At 37.4% G+C, this 15,598-nt stretch overlaps 1 protein-coding gene across 4 annotated transcripts; it reads right to left on the bottom strand.

Annotated features, from left to right (window-relative positions):
* Positions 1–893: 893 nt before the first annotated feature.
* Positions 894–5,520, bottom strand: LOC107460591 (protein LAZ1 homolog 1). Of its 4 annotated transcripts, none has more exons than XM_016078967.3 (9): positions 5,204–5,520; positions 3,963–4,414; positions 3,761–3,817; positions 3,050–3,158; positions 2,628–2,827; positions 2,443–2,531; positions 1,922–2,177; positions 1,511–1,756; positions 894–1,408 (listed from the first exon to the last, which is right to left on the bottom strand). In XM_016078967.3, the coding sequence occupies exons 2-9, from the start codon at positions 4,176–4,178 to the stop codon at positions 1,118–1,120; spliced, it is 1,464 nt and encodes a 487-aa protein (XP_015934453.1). In that variant the 5' UTR covers positions 4,179–4,414; positions 5,204–5,520; the 3' UTR covers positions 894–1,117. The 4 variants fall into 4 exon arrangements, with proteins under 4 accessions (XP_015934453.1, XP_015934455.1, XP_015934454.1 ...); XM_016078969.3 differs by having other exon boundaries at positions 2,643–2,827; positions 5,204–5,517; XM_016078968.3 differs by lacking the exon at positions 5,204–5,520 and adding an exon at positions 4,878–5,183.
* Between the last annotated feature and the right edge of the window lie 10,078 nt (positions 5,521–15,598).

Consider the following 15,598-nt stretch of genomic DNA (forward strand, 5'->3'; position numbering starts at 1 on the left):
AAAATATAGCCTCATTGCACCTCTTCCAATGACAATATTTTTTTTCTTCTAAATTTGCTTCGTCCAGTCAATATATTTTTAAGAATTCTTGTATGATTTTGTCTTGGAACAAACCGTTCTCTCTTTAATTAATTTATTTAAACATGGAACCTACTCCTCTAAAGTTGTATTGTCATTTTAGAGAAAAAAATACACCATTAATTAGCATTGAATTAAGATAATAGGACTCAGATAATAAATGTTACAAATTCAAATATGATTAAAGCATCATTTTATCACTTTACTAACTTTACTAAGGATCTTTTTCATTTAAATATTTCACAATGTTGTGTGCTATCCTTGACGTGTCCTACAAAACTCATCACTCTCCCAACTTCTATACTAATGGATCTTACTAAATAACCCCAAAAGTAATTACTATTTCATTTTACCACTTTGCAAGTTTTCTCACTTTTTTTGTTATTATTGTTTGCAGAATCTAAATTCAATTTATTGATATAATTGATTCAAGTAGTACTGCATAATTCTATTACAGGAGATCTTCAGAAAAAAGAGCCACTTCTACTACGATAGGGACTATTATTCTCAACTCCAATAGAATTGCCTCCAACACTCTGGTATATAACTATGATAATGATACCTTAGTGGCATCACCGACACACTAAGTTCAAGCAATTTTCCTTTCTTGTATGGATTGAAATGTCAGCTTCACTTCCTTTCAGCATTTTTTGAATGGTTGTTTGCTTTTCTTCACAAACCATCACATCTTTGTGGCTCAATTTCTTCTCAATTTCTCAATCCATTACTTTCGGGTCACACAATGGTTACGCCATCACCATAAGGGTGGACCAAACGTTAGACATTCCAACCCCTCTCAATTCTTTTTTCGTATGTTATACGCTATCATGTATATCTATTCAACCAATGTAATTGTTTTTTCTTTTTTAAAAAAAGAAAAAGCTATTTTACATTTTCCCTTTCCCGAAAGCACATGAGACTAAGCAAGACTTGGGTTGAGAATATGCATGACTATGCTATTACATGTCAAAATCCTTGTGAGAAAATTTTTCCCTATGTAATATGTGCAAAAACTATATACAAAGTAAAATGGTGAATACTATCTTTTCATCCTGGAGGCCGAGTCTTTGGAGTGTTGTTGTCTCTTCCCACTGGGCATACCACTATCACTCACACTTCCTTCCACAAGTCCATCATGAACATCAGAGTACTCTGTTCTCCATGAACGCATCGGAACGACATAACTGTCGTCCTTTGTGCTTCTCCTCCGCTCCTCATCGTGGCGTTTCACATTTTCTGATATCTGATGGAAGGTTTTGTTTATCTTTGCAATGCTCCTTTCAACTGGTTCTACCACATGTGATACTGTGAATTTCATGTCATCAACAATCTGAAACACAAGGGATAAGCAGAAACAGCACAGATGAGTTTTACAGAGTGATGAGTGAAAAACTTTAAAAGGTTTGAAACTATTGGAGTGTTGATATCTCACAATTTCACCGCTCCCAACAACCACATCACGAACATTATGGGTGAACTTCACACGCCTCTCTTTCTCATCTTGTCGACCCAGATGCACTCTGGGTGTTCGCTCGGCGTCTCGGACCTCTGCTGGATCTGGAGGTGATCCTAGGGATGCATACTCAGCCATGACCGCTACATTGCGTACACACCTCTCTCCCCTCTTGTATGGTGTCGCAGGAAAGACATAAAGATGCACAACAGCAGCAATGCCCATCTGTTAACAAATTACAAAATAGAGAATCATATTTTTAATAAAAAGTCTTTCCTGGAACATACCATAACACGCTTAAATAAATAGGAATCTAACTTAACATATACGTGTGTGAGTGCGCGCGTGCACGCGTGTCACAGCAACCTCCACAACATAAAAATAGCATACCTCTATACAGATTATATAGTCTTGTATACGTGTTTTCAGCTCTTGAGCAAGTGCCCCTTTAAATGCTCCCATGGAAAAAAGAAAAGCAACAACCACACCTTGCCACCATGTCAGAAAGATAATTGACTTGAAAGTTAGAAACTTTGCCAATGGTTTGATAGGCTCCAGTTTATCTTTAGTGACAGTATAGAACTGTACAAGGCAATATAGGGCCCACGTCTGACTGAAATTAAGAATACTTGCCAAGTATGGATACCTACAAAGCAACAGATGACAGGCTACAATGAGGATAATAATACTCACCCCCAACCCCCTAAATTTTCTTTCAAGAACCCAAAATACAAGTAATTAGAAAATGTAGAAATAGTTTAACCAGTATTCATCTTTTCAATTGCTTTTCAATGGAACAGAGTGCAGTCAAGATAAGGAACAATCTTTGTAATTGAGAATTTAGATTATATACTTGTGGTGTGCATTTTACATAAGCAGACAAAATCAAAGACAGAGCAATATAATCTTACCCATATTTCCATTCAAACTTCCCCTCTCCATAAACCCCGAAAGCCTGGAGGATCATTGCCAGCAATGCACAGATCATTTTTAGTATCATCTGAAATGTAGGTTTTAGTCAGCAACAAAAAGGCATGGATTGTTCTTGCCCAAACTTGGAATGGGGAAGGGAAGGAATGGGGAAAAAACATTTTACCAAAATCCTACATACATATTGTACAATGCCAATTTTCACAGACTGATAGAAGTCGGGGCCAAGATACCAATCTCTTAAACAGCAGTTTAATGGAAATGGATGCTCTACGACTCCATATGCATATTCTTCTTTCAGGAGAGGACTGTTGGAATCTGTTGGGCTTTTACCTTCCATAAATTCAATTGTTTTGTCCTCACCACCTAAAGGCAGGCATAAACAGTTTTCCATCTAAGAACATGAGAAGTTCACATAATTCAAGGTTTGAGTAGACCTATGATATCTTGAGGGATTGGAGAAGCAGGTTACAGTAACTTCTATTAGAAAACCTTGATTGTTATCCTTGACATTTATGGGAACTATATATACATGAATAATAACTACAATGTTGAAAATCATACTGGTAACCAATCTGTTCAACATACCTAAGCTAGCAATCAAGTATCTTTCAAAGCAATATAATGCAAATGCCTCGTAGCAATCCCTTATAATTTCACAGTTAAATGCTGCGCTGGAATCCAATAGTGACAAAAACTGCATCATGTAAACACCAGAACTCAACAATGTACAATTAGATATATCAAAAGAAACTATCATAAAATCACACACGTGCATCAGAAAGCAGACATGCAGATTCTAATGTTCAATGCAACTTACTACATTTGGGTTTTTAGAAAATAGCAACCAAGTTTTTCCACTTATCGGTCAAACAAGAATCAAATCTAAGTATATCATAAAAACATACAAAGCAGTCATTCTTTTAAATATCAATATTTAATTTAGATACCATAAAGATCAATGGAATTTAAAAAAACAAATTAACCTTGTATAAAGATGCATGTTAAGAAGCTATAAAAGCAGCATTTTAATCTAACAGTGAAAGACACTGGAACATGAATCCTTTGATGATCAAATGCACAATTAGTCATTTTAGTAGAGGTAAAGCTGAAAAACAAACGAAACAAACAAGTATTGGTAAACCCCAATGGATTCCCAGAAGAAAACAACTTAAGAAAATAGTGTAGAGAGCTGCAAGAACAATGGCAAACAGTGATTTTCCTCAGAATGAATTTAATTAAGACAACAAGAGATGCTATGCAAAGATAACATAGTATTTGGCCATTGGTGTCTCTTACCGATTCCAATGAATAAACAGGAACCATTAAAATGAGACCAATCAAAAACTTCTGTTCCTGTAATTAAAAATAATATTAATAATAATGAATTAGACAATATTATGAAAGGAAAGGAAAACATAATACAGGGGACAAATAGCCAAGTCAGACAAATGGGCAGAGTTATAAGAAACCTAAAAAGTAAAGGCGCACAAGGAGAAACCTCAGGCTGATTATAGGCAGCTAAATGCTCAAATATCAGATACGTTGAGAGAACAAGAGCAACAAGTACAAATATACTTGCAGTGAAGACTGTCCAGCTTACTGTTCCCGTGGACTCAGCACCAACATTGAGGGGCCAGATATTCCCTGATCTGCTGGTGGCCTCAACCAGTGTAAACAGAAATACAGAAGAACACAGAATATCCAGCAAACCCATTAATGGAAGCTCTATTGTTTACTATGTGAAGTGAGTGCACTTCCCAAGAGCTATTTCGTTTAATTTTCCCTCCAGCTGTCTCTTTTGAATGGCAACAAACAGTAAGATATGCTATATATTGCAAGAAAAACACTATTTTGGAGCAACTTGTAGAACTAGCATATGCCATCAACAATAGACAACGATGTCTGCTTTTGATTTACATAGGAAACCCGAACTGAAATATGACAACAATCCTGCAAAGACAATTAGATTTGTTTAACAAATAATGTACACTGATAATAAAAAAACAGAAGACCTAGTAATGATAAATCTTAAAATTACCAGAGGACAAAAAAAGAGACTCATATTTGCATTTGGACCAGAAAAACTAAACTATGAAGAATCAGTCCTACCTTACACCTCAAGATGTTAACAAGTATAGTAACAGTTGAACATGTACGCTCAGTTTATTGAAAGTGTTAACAACTTAGGTATTGGTAGCTCCTAATGTAGGAACACTTCTAACTCAACCATCAAAGAACATAGCAATCAGAATAAATAATTCTACTCCCCACTAGAATTTAAAGCTGACAAGAATTAACAACTTTTAAAACCCATTTCCACTCTCCCAAACCCTTATTAGCTCAATCACAGATAATTACAGTACAAATTGGGATATAACAAGTAGATAACTTGAGAAAAGAAGAGAGATTTCACATTTCATGTAACACAATGCTCTGCCGACAACAACGTCCCTCAATTCTCAATTAACAGAAACAGTGAGGTGCAACCACCCATCAGTTTCAATCAAGCACCATATATATTCGTCGGGGAACATAATATATGTAAAGAAAGAAATAAAGAAATATAGACAATGCAAAACGCAAAAACCCTAGAGCATATGCAGATGGGGTAAAAGTAAATACGACAATGCGAGGGAACGAAAATCAATGCAAGAAGAAGAAAACAAGTGATGGCGAGGATGTCAACTACGACTTTGCAGCAGGGGTGCAAAGGAAAATATGAGGAGAGAGAGTTCAAACCTGCGTTCAGCATTTTCTCTGCATTTTCCGGGAAAATCCAGACTGGGATATTATTTTCCGGGAAAATAGAAAGCAAGAAAGGAGGAGCAGAAATCGCATAGAAGAGGAAGAATTTTAAAAAAGAAAATTAAAAAAGGGGCACGAAAAATGAAAAAGAGACAACTGAATTTTGCTTCGGCGGTTGGGAAAAGATAAATCGGGAAATTATATTAAATGTTTTTCATAAATTCGAAAAAGATAAAAAAAATGAAAAAGAAAAAAAAGGAAGGGGTGAAGGTTCTAAACTTACCAAGAGGGGAAAATGTTTTTTGGTGACAGGTGCAATCGGGGACGTTGGTTTTGGGTGGGTTTGTGATTTGGCATTTAAGTGTAGGGTTGTGACAGTGAAGTATGTTACTGCTTTGTAACAGTGAGAGACTGTGATTGGCCCACGTCAGCTGTGTGTTCGTGGCGAGTGAAGAAGAGGGCTGAATGTTAACTTAGATTTCAACGAAACACGTCAATACGTGGAAAAAATTTGGAGCTTCTTAAACTTTAGATACGTGATCAGATTTATGAGGGTTTGTCCTTATTGTTTTACATTATTTGGTAATTAAGTATTGCTACTAGACGTTTAAAAATTAATTGAAAAACTAGATATACAAGTTTTTTTCCTGTCAAAATCTTAGTCAAGTTAACCAAAAAATGGCTGTATTTTTTCTTTCTCCCTGTTACACGTGTAGCAATACGTAAATGTATCTTAGTCAAGTTACCCAAAATCTTAGTCCTATTATGAAATATTCAGCAAGTAATAATCATTTCGATTTTCCTTAATTCATTTGGCACTAGTTAGAAAAACCTACTAAATGTATCTTATTTATTTATTTCTGGCGGCGGCACTACTCGTTTGCCAAACGGTCAAAGCGTAATGTTTGGTCCAAGCTTTGTCTTCTGTATAAGAATTGAACGCCCGTAACTTAGCTATTAAGAATTTATTTAAGATTTCTTAATTTTTCCCGTCCAAAAAAATAAAAAGATTTCTTAATTTTTATATTAGCTCGTTAAGAACTAACTAGGAGTATAATAAAGGATAATCAACTAGTTGAAAAATAGAAAATTTGTTATAAACAAAAAAATTACTATCTTAATTTTTCAATTTTTAAAATTAAAAATATATAAAATTGACTTAAAGTAGTTTATGTTATAGTTAGTTGGCTCAAGAATTTTGTTAAAAAATAAAGGGAGGGGTTTTATTTGGAAATAGATATAGAGAGTGTATTTATATTTGGATAGACGTGTCAGATGAAAGATCTAACACATAAGAGGTATGTTACATGCAGCATGTGGGGGGCGTGAAAAATACGTGGCAAAGCCTGGTTGGTTGAAGCAGGCAACACGTGAAGGGCGTGTTGAGTCAGCACATAGGGGACGTGTTGAGTCAGCACGCAGGGACATGCTGACACGTGGCGAAAGCTGGTTGGTTGAAGCAGGCAGCACGTGGAGGGCGTGCTGATTCAGCACGCAGGAGGCGTCTGGTTGGTTGAAGCAGGCAGCACGTGGGAGGCGTGTTGAATGCTCACCTCTATATAAGACAAAGTTCAGTACCATTTTCATTCCGAAGAAGAGTGTGCTTTGAGTGTTTTTTTTTTTTATTGTTGGTAGTGTAATAGAGGGTACCGCAAACTTGATAGTGTATCGCAACGGTGAGATAATAGGGAATACTCATGAGAGAGTGAGATTTGTTTGCGAGAATCCATTTTCGTTTGTGGTTCCATGCACCATGATGTTAGTGGAGTTTCAGAATGGTCTCTGTCAAAGTATGAAGAACAGTGTGTTAATGAGAGTGAGCATAATTCTGTACTAGAATGCGGTTGTAGTTTTTGGTGGTCTAATATAGTTTGATATCATGCCAATCACTGACGAAGCGAGTATGCAGAATATGTTCCAAATTCACTAGCAGACTTAGATGCGACAACCACAAATTGAGCTATATGTTGAGTTTGAAAATGTAAAAGTAGAAGGGATTCAAAATTATTTAGATATAGAGGATGATAGAGCTGCAGTGTACGAAGGAATGAATAGTGACAGCGAAGAGGACTTTGAAGCCACTTATGAAGCCTGCGACAAAGACGAGGATGGTGATGTGAGAGTTGAGGTAGCAACGAAGAATGTAGTGGTTCATCCCTCGAGCAGTCAACCGATGAACGTTCCACCTTTTATGCGTGACTTGGATCTCGACGCCATGCATGCACTGGAATTTTCCGAATATACAAACATAGGTACGTGATGACTGAATAATACGTTTTTGTTAATTTATACTTTAGATTGATTAATGAACGATGATTTTTGCTTTCTGTAAGCATTGCTGATCCTGAGGACGGAAAGTTCCGGATTGGAATGGAATACAGTCCTAGAAAGTCAGTCGTCGCAGCAATTAGAAGTTACACTATCTCTAAAGGAGTTGACTACAATGTGTATCAATCTGAGGCATAGACGTTCTATGCAAAAGGCAAGATGTATGGGCGTGGGTGCGACTGACTTATCCGAGCCATTTTGATACGGAAAAAAAAAGTTGTTCTGGCCTCCACCTTTCAACCAGGGCAGCTAATAAGGGGTGAAATCCTCTTATCACCCCAATCCTAAAAACGTGGTAGAATCCCGTGACGCGTAAGTAGTTTTCGACCATCGAATTCCACGTCTGTGGCGGATCCAATTTACATACCAACAAATTTCTGTTAGACTGCATCAACAAAATTATATTTATTAGTTTAAATAAATAATAATTTTTACAAACAATAAATCAACGTCAATATAAATATTTTAATAAATATTCACATATTTATTTCAATATTTTATTTATTAAAATATTTAACAAATATTAGCATATTATTTATTTTCAACGAAAAAATTATTTATTTATTTATTAATATTCAAATTGTTTGTTAAACATATAGAGAAATACGTCTATTTTAACAAAAATAATTAAAAAATTATATATTAACATTTATTTATTTAATTAACATTTATTTATCTATTTCTTTAAATAAATATTATAAATAAATATTTATATTTACACTCCTTTTTTTAAATAAATAAATATAAATGATTTTTTTCGAAATTAAATAAAATATTTAATAATATTTATTTATCAAAATATTTATTTTTTCAATATTTAATAACAATATATTTTATATATATTTACATATTTATTATAATATTTATTTACTAATATTTTAAAAATACATGTTCGCATAGTTATTTTTAAAAAAGCAAAATATTTATTTATTCATTAGTGTATATTCATAACAAAAATTATAAAATATATATTTATTATAGTATTTTTATAACAAAATTAATCCCATTATAACAAAAAAAAATTTATACATTCACTATTTCTACTGTATATTTATACGATACTAACAATGACAAAATCTAAAAGATTTAAATACATAAAAAAATAAAATTTATCAACTTACATAAATTAGATGATCCAAATAATTGATAATATGTTTTTCGGGCGCCGTATAATTACGTAATTTTTTAATCACTACAAACTAATAATAATTTCTTTTCAATTTTTTTTTCTAAACCACTGCTCATACTATACTGCACACTACTATCACTACTGCTACCAATACTCTCTTCTTCTTCTTCTAACACGCTAACACGCTACTCACACTACACACTCTTTTTTTTTTCTCTCATGGTTGCTTCAGTGTATACTTCAATGGTAGGGAAGAAGATTGTATTTATAAAGGGGTGTGGGCTGGTCGCTGTTTATCGGAGGGGAGCTGTTCCCTGCATGCAGACAGGCCTGCAACACGCCCTCCCGTGCTGCTGCTGTAATATTGGAACCCAGCAAAAACTTGCACTGCTTCACGGGTTCCACAGCACCACGCCCCCGGCGTGTTGACAGGAGTCTGCCACTCGTCTCTGCTCGCCACTTCACCACGCCCCCCTGCGTGTTGACGGGGTGCTGACACGCCACTGACGGACTCAGGCACCACGCCCCCAGCATGTTGAATCAGACACCACACTTCGACAAAACACATCCTTCACCAATATTCAGCCAATACACCAAAAGGAGTTCCACAAGAAAAAAATTTTCTGTAGTTAGTTCTCTAGACTTTTTTCTTTCTATATATAGACATAAGAAAGTTTTAGCCTTTTAGCCATGAAATTATCATATTTGCATAAAAAGCAAGGGATTTTTTTTGTAATAAATTAAAAAATATATTATTTAAAAAAAAAGATATTTTAACTTTAAATATCATGATACATTTTTTTTGTGTAATTTAGAGGAAGTTCCCTGCACCTCCGACGAACTCTATAATATTAATAGAGTTTGCCGTAACCCCCGGCGAACTTCATACTGCACCCCCGGCGAACTTCACGCTGAGTTCGTCGCACTATAAACACCCGTGGGGACCTTCATTTGTCGCTTTCATATTCACCTTCATTTGTCGCTTTCATCCTATCTTCTTTCCCGAATCTTCTTTCTTCTGATGTTTTTAAAGTTTTTGATATGTTCTGTTGTCAGTTTCAGGTGAGTATATTCTTCTATTTTTATTTTCAATTAAGTTGTTATTTATAACATATTTTTCTATAGTTAGAGTAAGTTATTAGTTAACTATTAGTTAGTTTAATCAGAATGGTTAATTTAAGTTGTGAGTTAAATGTTAATTAGTTGAATATGTAGTTAGCTTGGAATATGCATGCTAGTTAGTTAAATTAAATTATCAGTTAATTATAAATTAGCATAATTATGGAGTTAGTTTATATGATCATGTAGTTAGTTTACATGTTAGTTAGTAAGTTTATAAACTAATTAAGATGTAAGATAGACAATTAGTTTAAATATGTCTGATAAAAATTTAGTTAATGTGAAAGTAACTAAATTTAGTTTATTTTATTCTATTAGAGTGTAGTTTAATGGAGCAACAGCTGTTGGGGTACGAACATATCCTCTATAGACAGGATTAGGTTGACCACATAGTAGGCAGACTTGATCAAGCGGGACACTTTTATAACTCAAGTTTATTATATTGTAATGAAATGTGAATTTGTGATTTTATGTGTTGACCTTCTTTTCTTTAACTTATTTATTTTGTTCGGTAGGCACCTTGGATCTTATGCACTAGACGTAATTCGATGAGACGTCCGTCTAAGCAAATTAGTCCATATCTTAGACGAGTTGGGTTTGAACATGTTGCTTACATGGTAGAGTTTGAGCATGACTGGCCGTTGGCATCAGCTTTGATTGAGAGATAGAGACCTGAGTCCTATATGTTTCATCTTCCATGTGGGGAGATGATTATCACCTTGCATGACGTGGCGTACCAGTTGGGACTCAAGATTGATGGTGATCCCTTCAGTGGCTGCATTGGTGGGTGGGAGTAGCACCATGAGGGATGATCCATTGAGGACTTCTGCCAGCGGCTACTGGGTGCTATTCTGGGCCCACAGGATAGTCAGACAAAGTGGATTGTGAAATTTAACTGGTTTCAGAATACGGTTTGTAGAGATCTAAAGGAGGACACGACTGAGGAGTGCCTGTTTCACTACACCAGAGAGTATATCATGCAAGTGATCGGAGATATCCTATTTTCGGACGCCTCTGACTCTCGGGTGCACATCAGGTGGCTGCCTTTGCTAGAGGACCTTGACACATGTGGCAGGTTATCATGGGGCTCGGTTGTGTTGGCATGGCTGTACCGTCAGATGTGTCGTGTCACGGAGCACAGTCAGCACAATTTGAGTGGTTGCGTCAGTTTGCTACTCTGCTAGGCATATCATCATATTCGACTGCTACGACCGAATGGATTTGAGACTCGTCGGTTTGCACTAGTTAAGAGGTATTATTCATTTTTGCAATTTTTTTCGTTAGTTATGGAAATAAAGTTGTGATGTTTAATCATTTGCGGTATATTAGGTGGGTTGAGTACCATCCAGATAATGACAGAGGCAAGAACATGCTTAGATATTACAGGCGTACGCTGAATGGGATCAGCATCCTCTATGTAAGTGATAAAGATTTAAGAATTATAATTTTATATTAATTAACTTTGAAACTTGTATATGATGGCTCTTGGATTTTGTGAACAAGTTGACTAGACATTGTACACTGACCTACAGTTGCAGGATGTAGTTCCACCAGGGATAGCTCTGTAGCGGTTGTATGTCCTCTTCTTTACTTCGCTATCATCGAGTGCCATCAGGTTGACCGGGTTGTGCATCAGTTTGGTGGCCTACAGTATATGCCGACCAAGCCATTGAACATCGATGAGATGCATAGTCACGATGGAAGGTTTGGGCGAGGCGAGTGGTTCCCGCATTTTCTGGGTAGCTCGCCTGAGATGTGGGATGCTCGTTGATAAACCCATATTTTATGATATATTTTGTGCTTAATCTGAGTTACTTATTCAATCCTACACCCACTTATTCATATTAATTGTATGGTTTTATTTTCCCTTCCTTATTATGTGATGTATCTGAAAAACATGTTTCCTATGCTTTAAAATTAATTATTTTAATTACCGTTATTTCCATTCGATGCCGTGATTAGTGTGTTGAGTAGTTTCAGATCTTCTAAGGCAGAATGACTTAAAGGATGGAAAAGGAAACGACAAAAATGGAAGGAAAGTGCAAAATGGAGTTTTGAAGAAACTGGCATCCACGCAATCGCATGGACGACGCGATCGCGTGCCAAGAGCGAAGAAGCATCGATGCGGCCGCATGGCTGACGCGACCGCGCGACTTGAGCGAATCGCATACGATGCAGACGCATGATCGACGCGACCGCGTGATAAGAAGAACTCCAGATGACGCGACCGCGTGACCCACGCGGACGTGTGACAGAGGCCACGCACCAGAAATTGCAGAAAATGCTCATAGCGGATTCTGAAGCCTTTTTGGCCCAAATCCAAGTCCAGAAGTCGTAGACCAGAGGTTATGAAGTGGAGAAATGCATCCATTGAGAGAGTCTTCGAATTTTTAGTCACTTTCGATGATTTAGGTTTAGTTTTGAGAGAGGTTCTCTCCTCTCTCTCTCTTTAGGATTTAGGATTTAGGACTTCTCTTAGTTTTAGGAGTGACTCTCAATCCCAGGTTCTTTGTATTTATTTATTTTCAATGTTCCATGTTTAGATTGATTTTCTTAATTAATGTTATTTGAGATATTTCAGATTGATGATTGCTGTCTTTTATTTATATAAATAATTTGGATTTTCCTGTTGCCCAATTGGCATATGAATATTTTCCATGTTAGATTTTACTGCTTTGAATGAATTGAAGGTATTCCAGATATTTATGATTTTAGTTTAGCTTTTTACATTCTTGGCCGTGGTTGATTAAATGGTGAATCTAGAGTTATCAGCTCCATTGTTGATTGAAAATTGGATTTCTTCATTTCATTAATTCAAGTTCCAATAACTCTAGCCTTTCCCAAGGAAGGACCAGGACTTGAGGAATCAGAATTAATTTATCCATTTAACTTACCTTCATAGTTAGAGGTTAACAAAGTGGGAGAAAAATCCAATTCTCTTCACAATTAATAAGGATAACTAGGATAGGACTTCCAGTTCTTACACCTTGCCAAGAGTTTATTTTACAGTCATTCATTTACTTTTATTGCTTTGAAAATATACCTGTGCCTATGTATTTATTTTTATTACTTTGAAAATATACCTGTGCCCATTGCCCAAATTCCAAAAACCCCAATTTTACCTTTTTCATAGCCAATAATAAGAACATACCTCCCTGCAATTCCTTGAGAAGACGACCCGAGGTTTAAATACTCGGTTATCAATTTTAAAAAGGGGTTTGTTACTTGTGACAACCAAAACGTTTGTACGAAAGGACTCTTGTTGCTTTAGAAGCTATACTTGCAACGGAAATTTATTCTAAATTCTAGATCACACAAAAGTTCTCTCATCAAAATGGTGCCGTTGCCGGGAAATTGCAAACGTGTGCCTTATTATTGGTTATTGTAAATATTTTTCAAAAAAAATATTTTTTTTTACTTGTTTATTTGTTTCTCCTTTTTCCCCCCTTATTTCTAATAACCATTATGAATTCTCACCCTTCTCGCTTTGAGTTTAGTTCTAACTTTGTTCAAGGAAATAGAAACCACAGCAGGAATATGCATCAAGGTCAGACCAATCAAGGATGGATGGAGCCAAGAGGATCTAATCAACCCTTTAGGCGACAACACCCTCCAAGATATCATGGACAACGACCATTCTACAATGCATACCCAGCTGAAAGATATGGTGGACAACCTTGTAACTACCAACAAGCCCCACCCCGTGCTTATAGACCATCCTCTCAACATAACCTCGAACCACCACGCTCACAAGCTTCTTTTCACCATTCGGCACCGTACGATCCTTATCCACCCCAACACCAATCCAATTACTCCCAAGAACCACCACTCCCCCATACACCATACCCATATCCATCAAAGCCAGAATCACAGGTTCACCTCGAAAAATCAGTAAAACAATTTACTGCAACCCTTCATCAACTAGAGCAAGCAATAATTCAATTATATTCAAGACGTTCAGCCCCTCAACAGACTCCCATGGCTTTATGTGGAGAATCCAATGAAGAACGCAGTACAAAGAAGACGCTAGAAGCTCCAGTGAACAGCATAGAGCACAACTTCGTACTAGAACAAGTAGAGGAAGCTGTCATTGCAGAAGAAGAAGAGTTGGTTGAAGATTCAGGAGATGCCGAACTGCCACTTGAATCCAGAATTGTGGAGAACTCCGTCAAGGATGTTACAATTGACGCTGAGGAGGATTTTGCACCGCCTCCACTGCAAATATCTTATGAAGAACTGAACGGAATAACCTAGGACACAGGCTTCCTTGATGATGATGATCACGAGTCCTGTTCTCTTAGTGACGACCTCGCATCCGCAAGTGATTTCTCTGAGACAGAAGAATCTTCCCTGAGTGAACATGAAGATGATGCTAAGGTAGATTTTTCTCAACCTCCAATATATGACTCGAGCGATGATGAGGGAGAAATTGAAGACTCTGATCAAGATATGGTTGAAGTGGAAGAATTCACAGAAGATTATAAGGGAGTAGAACTTATAGAACCACTGGAAACACCTACCCCAAGGCCATTACCACCAAACACAAGTTACAAGTGGGTAATACCTTTGCCTTTTATCTTTACTTTTCCACTTGAATATGGTTTACTTGAAACAGATGGCCAGCTTAGAGCTCTCTGCGGTTTTAAGAGGAAAAGGGATATGACTCGCACTCAGCGCTGGTGTGCAAGATTCAATAAGGGTTCGCACTTCAACTTGAGGTGCAAGAATTGGTGTCAAGCTCAATTTAAAGGATCTCGGAAGCCGTTTGGTCACTGCAGTGAGAATTCGGATTACTCATCACCCAACTGGACTAATGTAGATCAAGACAAAGACGGGTGTAGAAGAAAAGTTTGGGATCCTGGAATCTATTCTGACATTCAATACTCCGGGAGCCTACAAGCATGTTTGAACTTACACAAGGGCTTCGCGTACTTTGTTTGGGACCCCGGAGGATGCTGGTATTCCAAACACTGGTGGAGATTTCTAGACGAATTCAAACATAAGCCACCATAGCAGGAAGCTCATCCAATGTCCAACTTAAGGACTTTAACTAAAAGTGCTAGGTGGGAGACAACCCACCATGGTATGATCGTCCCTTTTTCAGTTTTCACTTTTGTCTATTTTGTTTGTCCTTGAGTTTTGATTGAACCTGGAAACTTACATAACATTCATTGCATCTGCATTCATATTAGCATTGCATTTTGCATTCCTACATAAAAAAAAGTGGCATGCGACGCCATTCCTGCATAAAAAAAACACCCACGCGTATAAAACACCCTCCACGCGTCCGCGTCACACACGCGGCTACGTGCTCTGGAGATCGGCGTATAAACCAACGTCCAGAAAGTTGGGCTGGAATCGTGCGGCCCTTGTGCGTTTTGCACAAAATGGCCCACGCGATCGCATACCCCATGCGTTCGCATCACATGCACATAATCAATCCCACGCGACCGCGTGTAGGACGCGATCGCGTCGCGAGGATTGCACAAATCCCAAAAGGAGACAGAGAGTTGCGCTGAAACGATGCTGGAATCGTGCGGCTAGCACAAATTCCAGCGACGTGATCGCCTGACCCACGCGATCGCGTCATCCCCTCTTCTATCCCTCCCATGCGATCGCGCGACCCATGCGATCACGTCATCCCCATTTTCACCCACACCACGCGACCGCGTCCCCCACGCGATCGCGTGGATTTGAAAATATAACCCCCTAAAACGCGAACCCTATCAGTCGCGCCACCCCCCCAAACCCTCTCCTCCCTCTCTTCTCCCAAACCCACACAACCACCACCCACCCACCACCACCGGCCACCA

Source organism: Arachis duranensis, chromosome 8, assembly GCF_000817695.3.
Source record: "Arachis duranensis cultivar V14167 chromosome 8, aradu.V14167.gnm2.J7QH, whole genome shotgun sequence".
NCBI lineage: Eukaryota > Viridiplantae > Streptophyta > Magnoliopsida > Fabales > Fabaceae > Arachis > Arachis duranensis.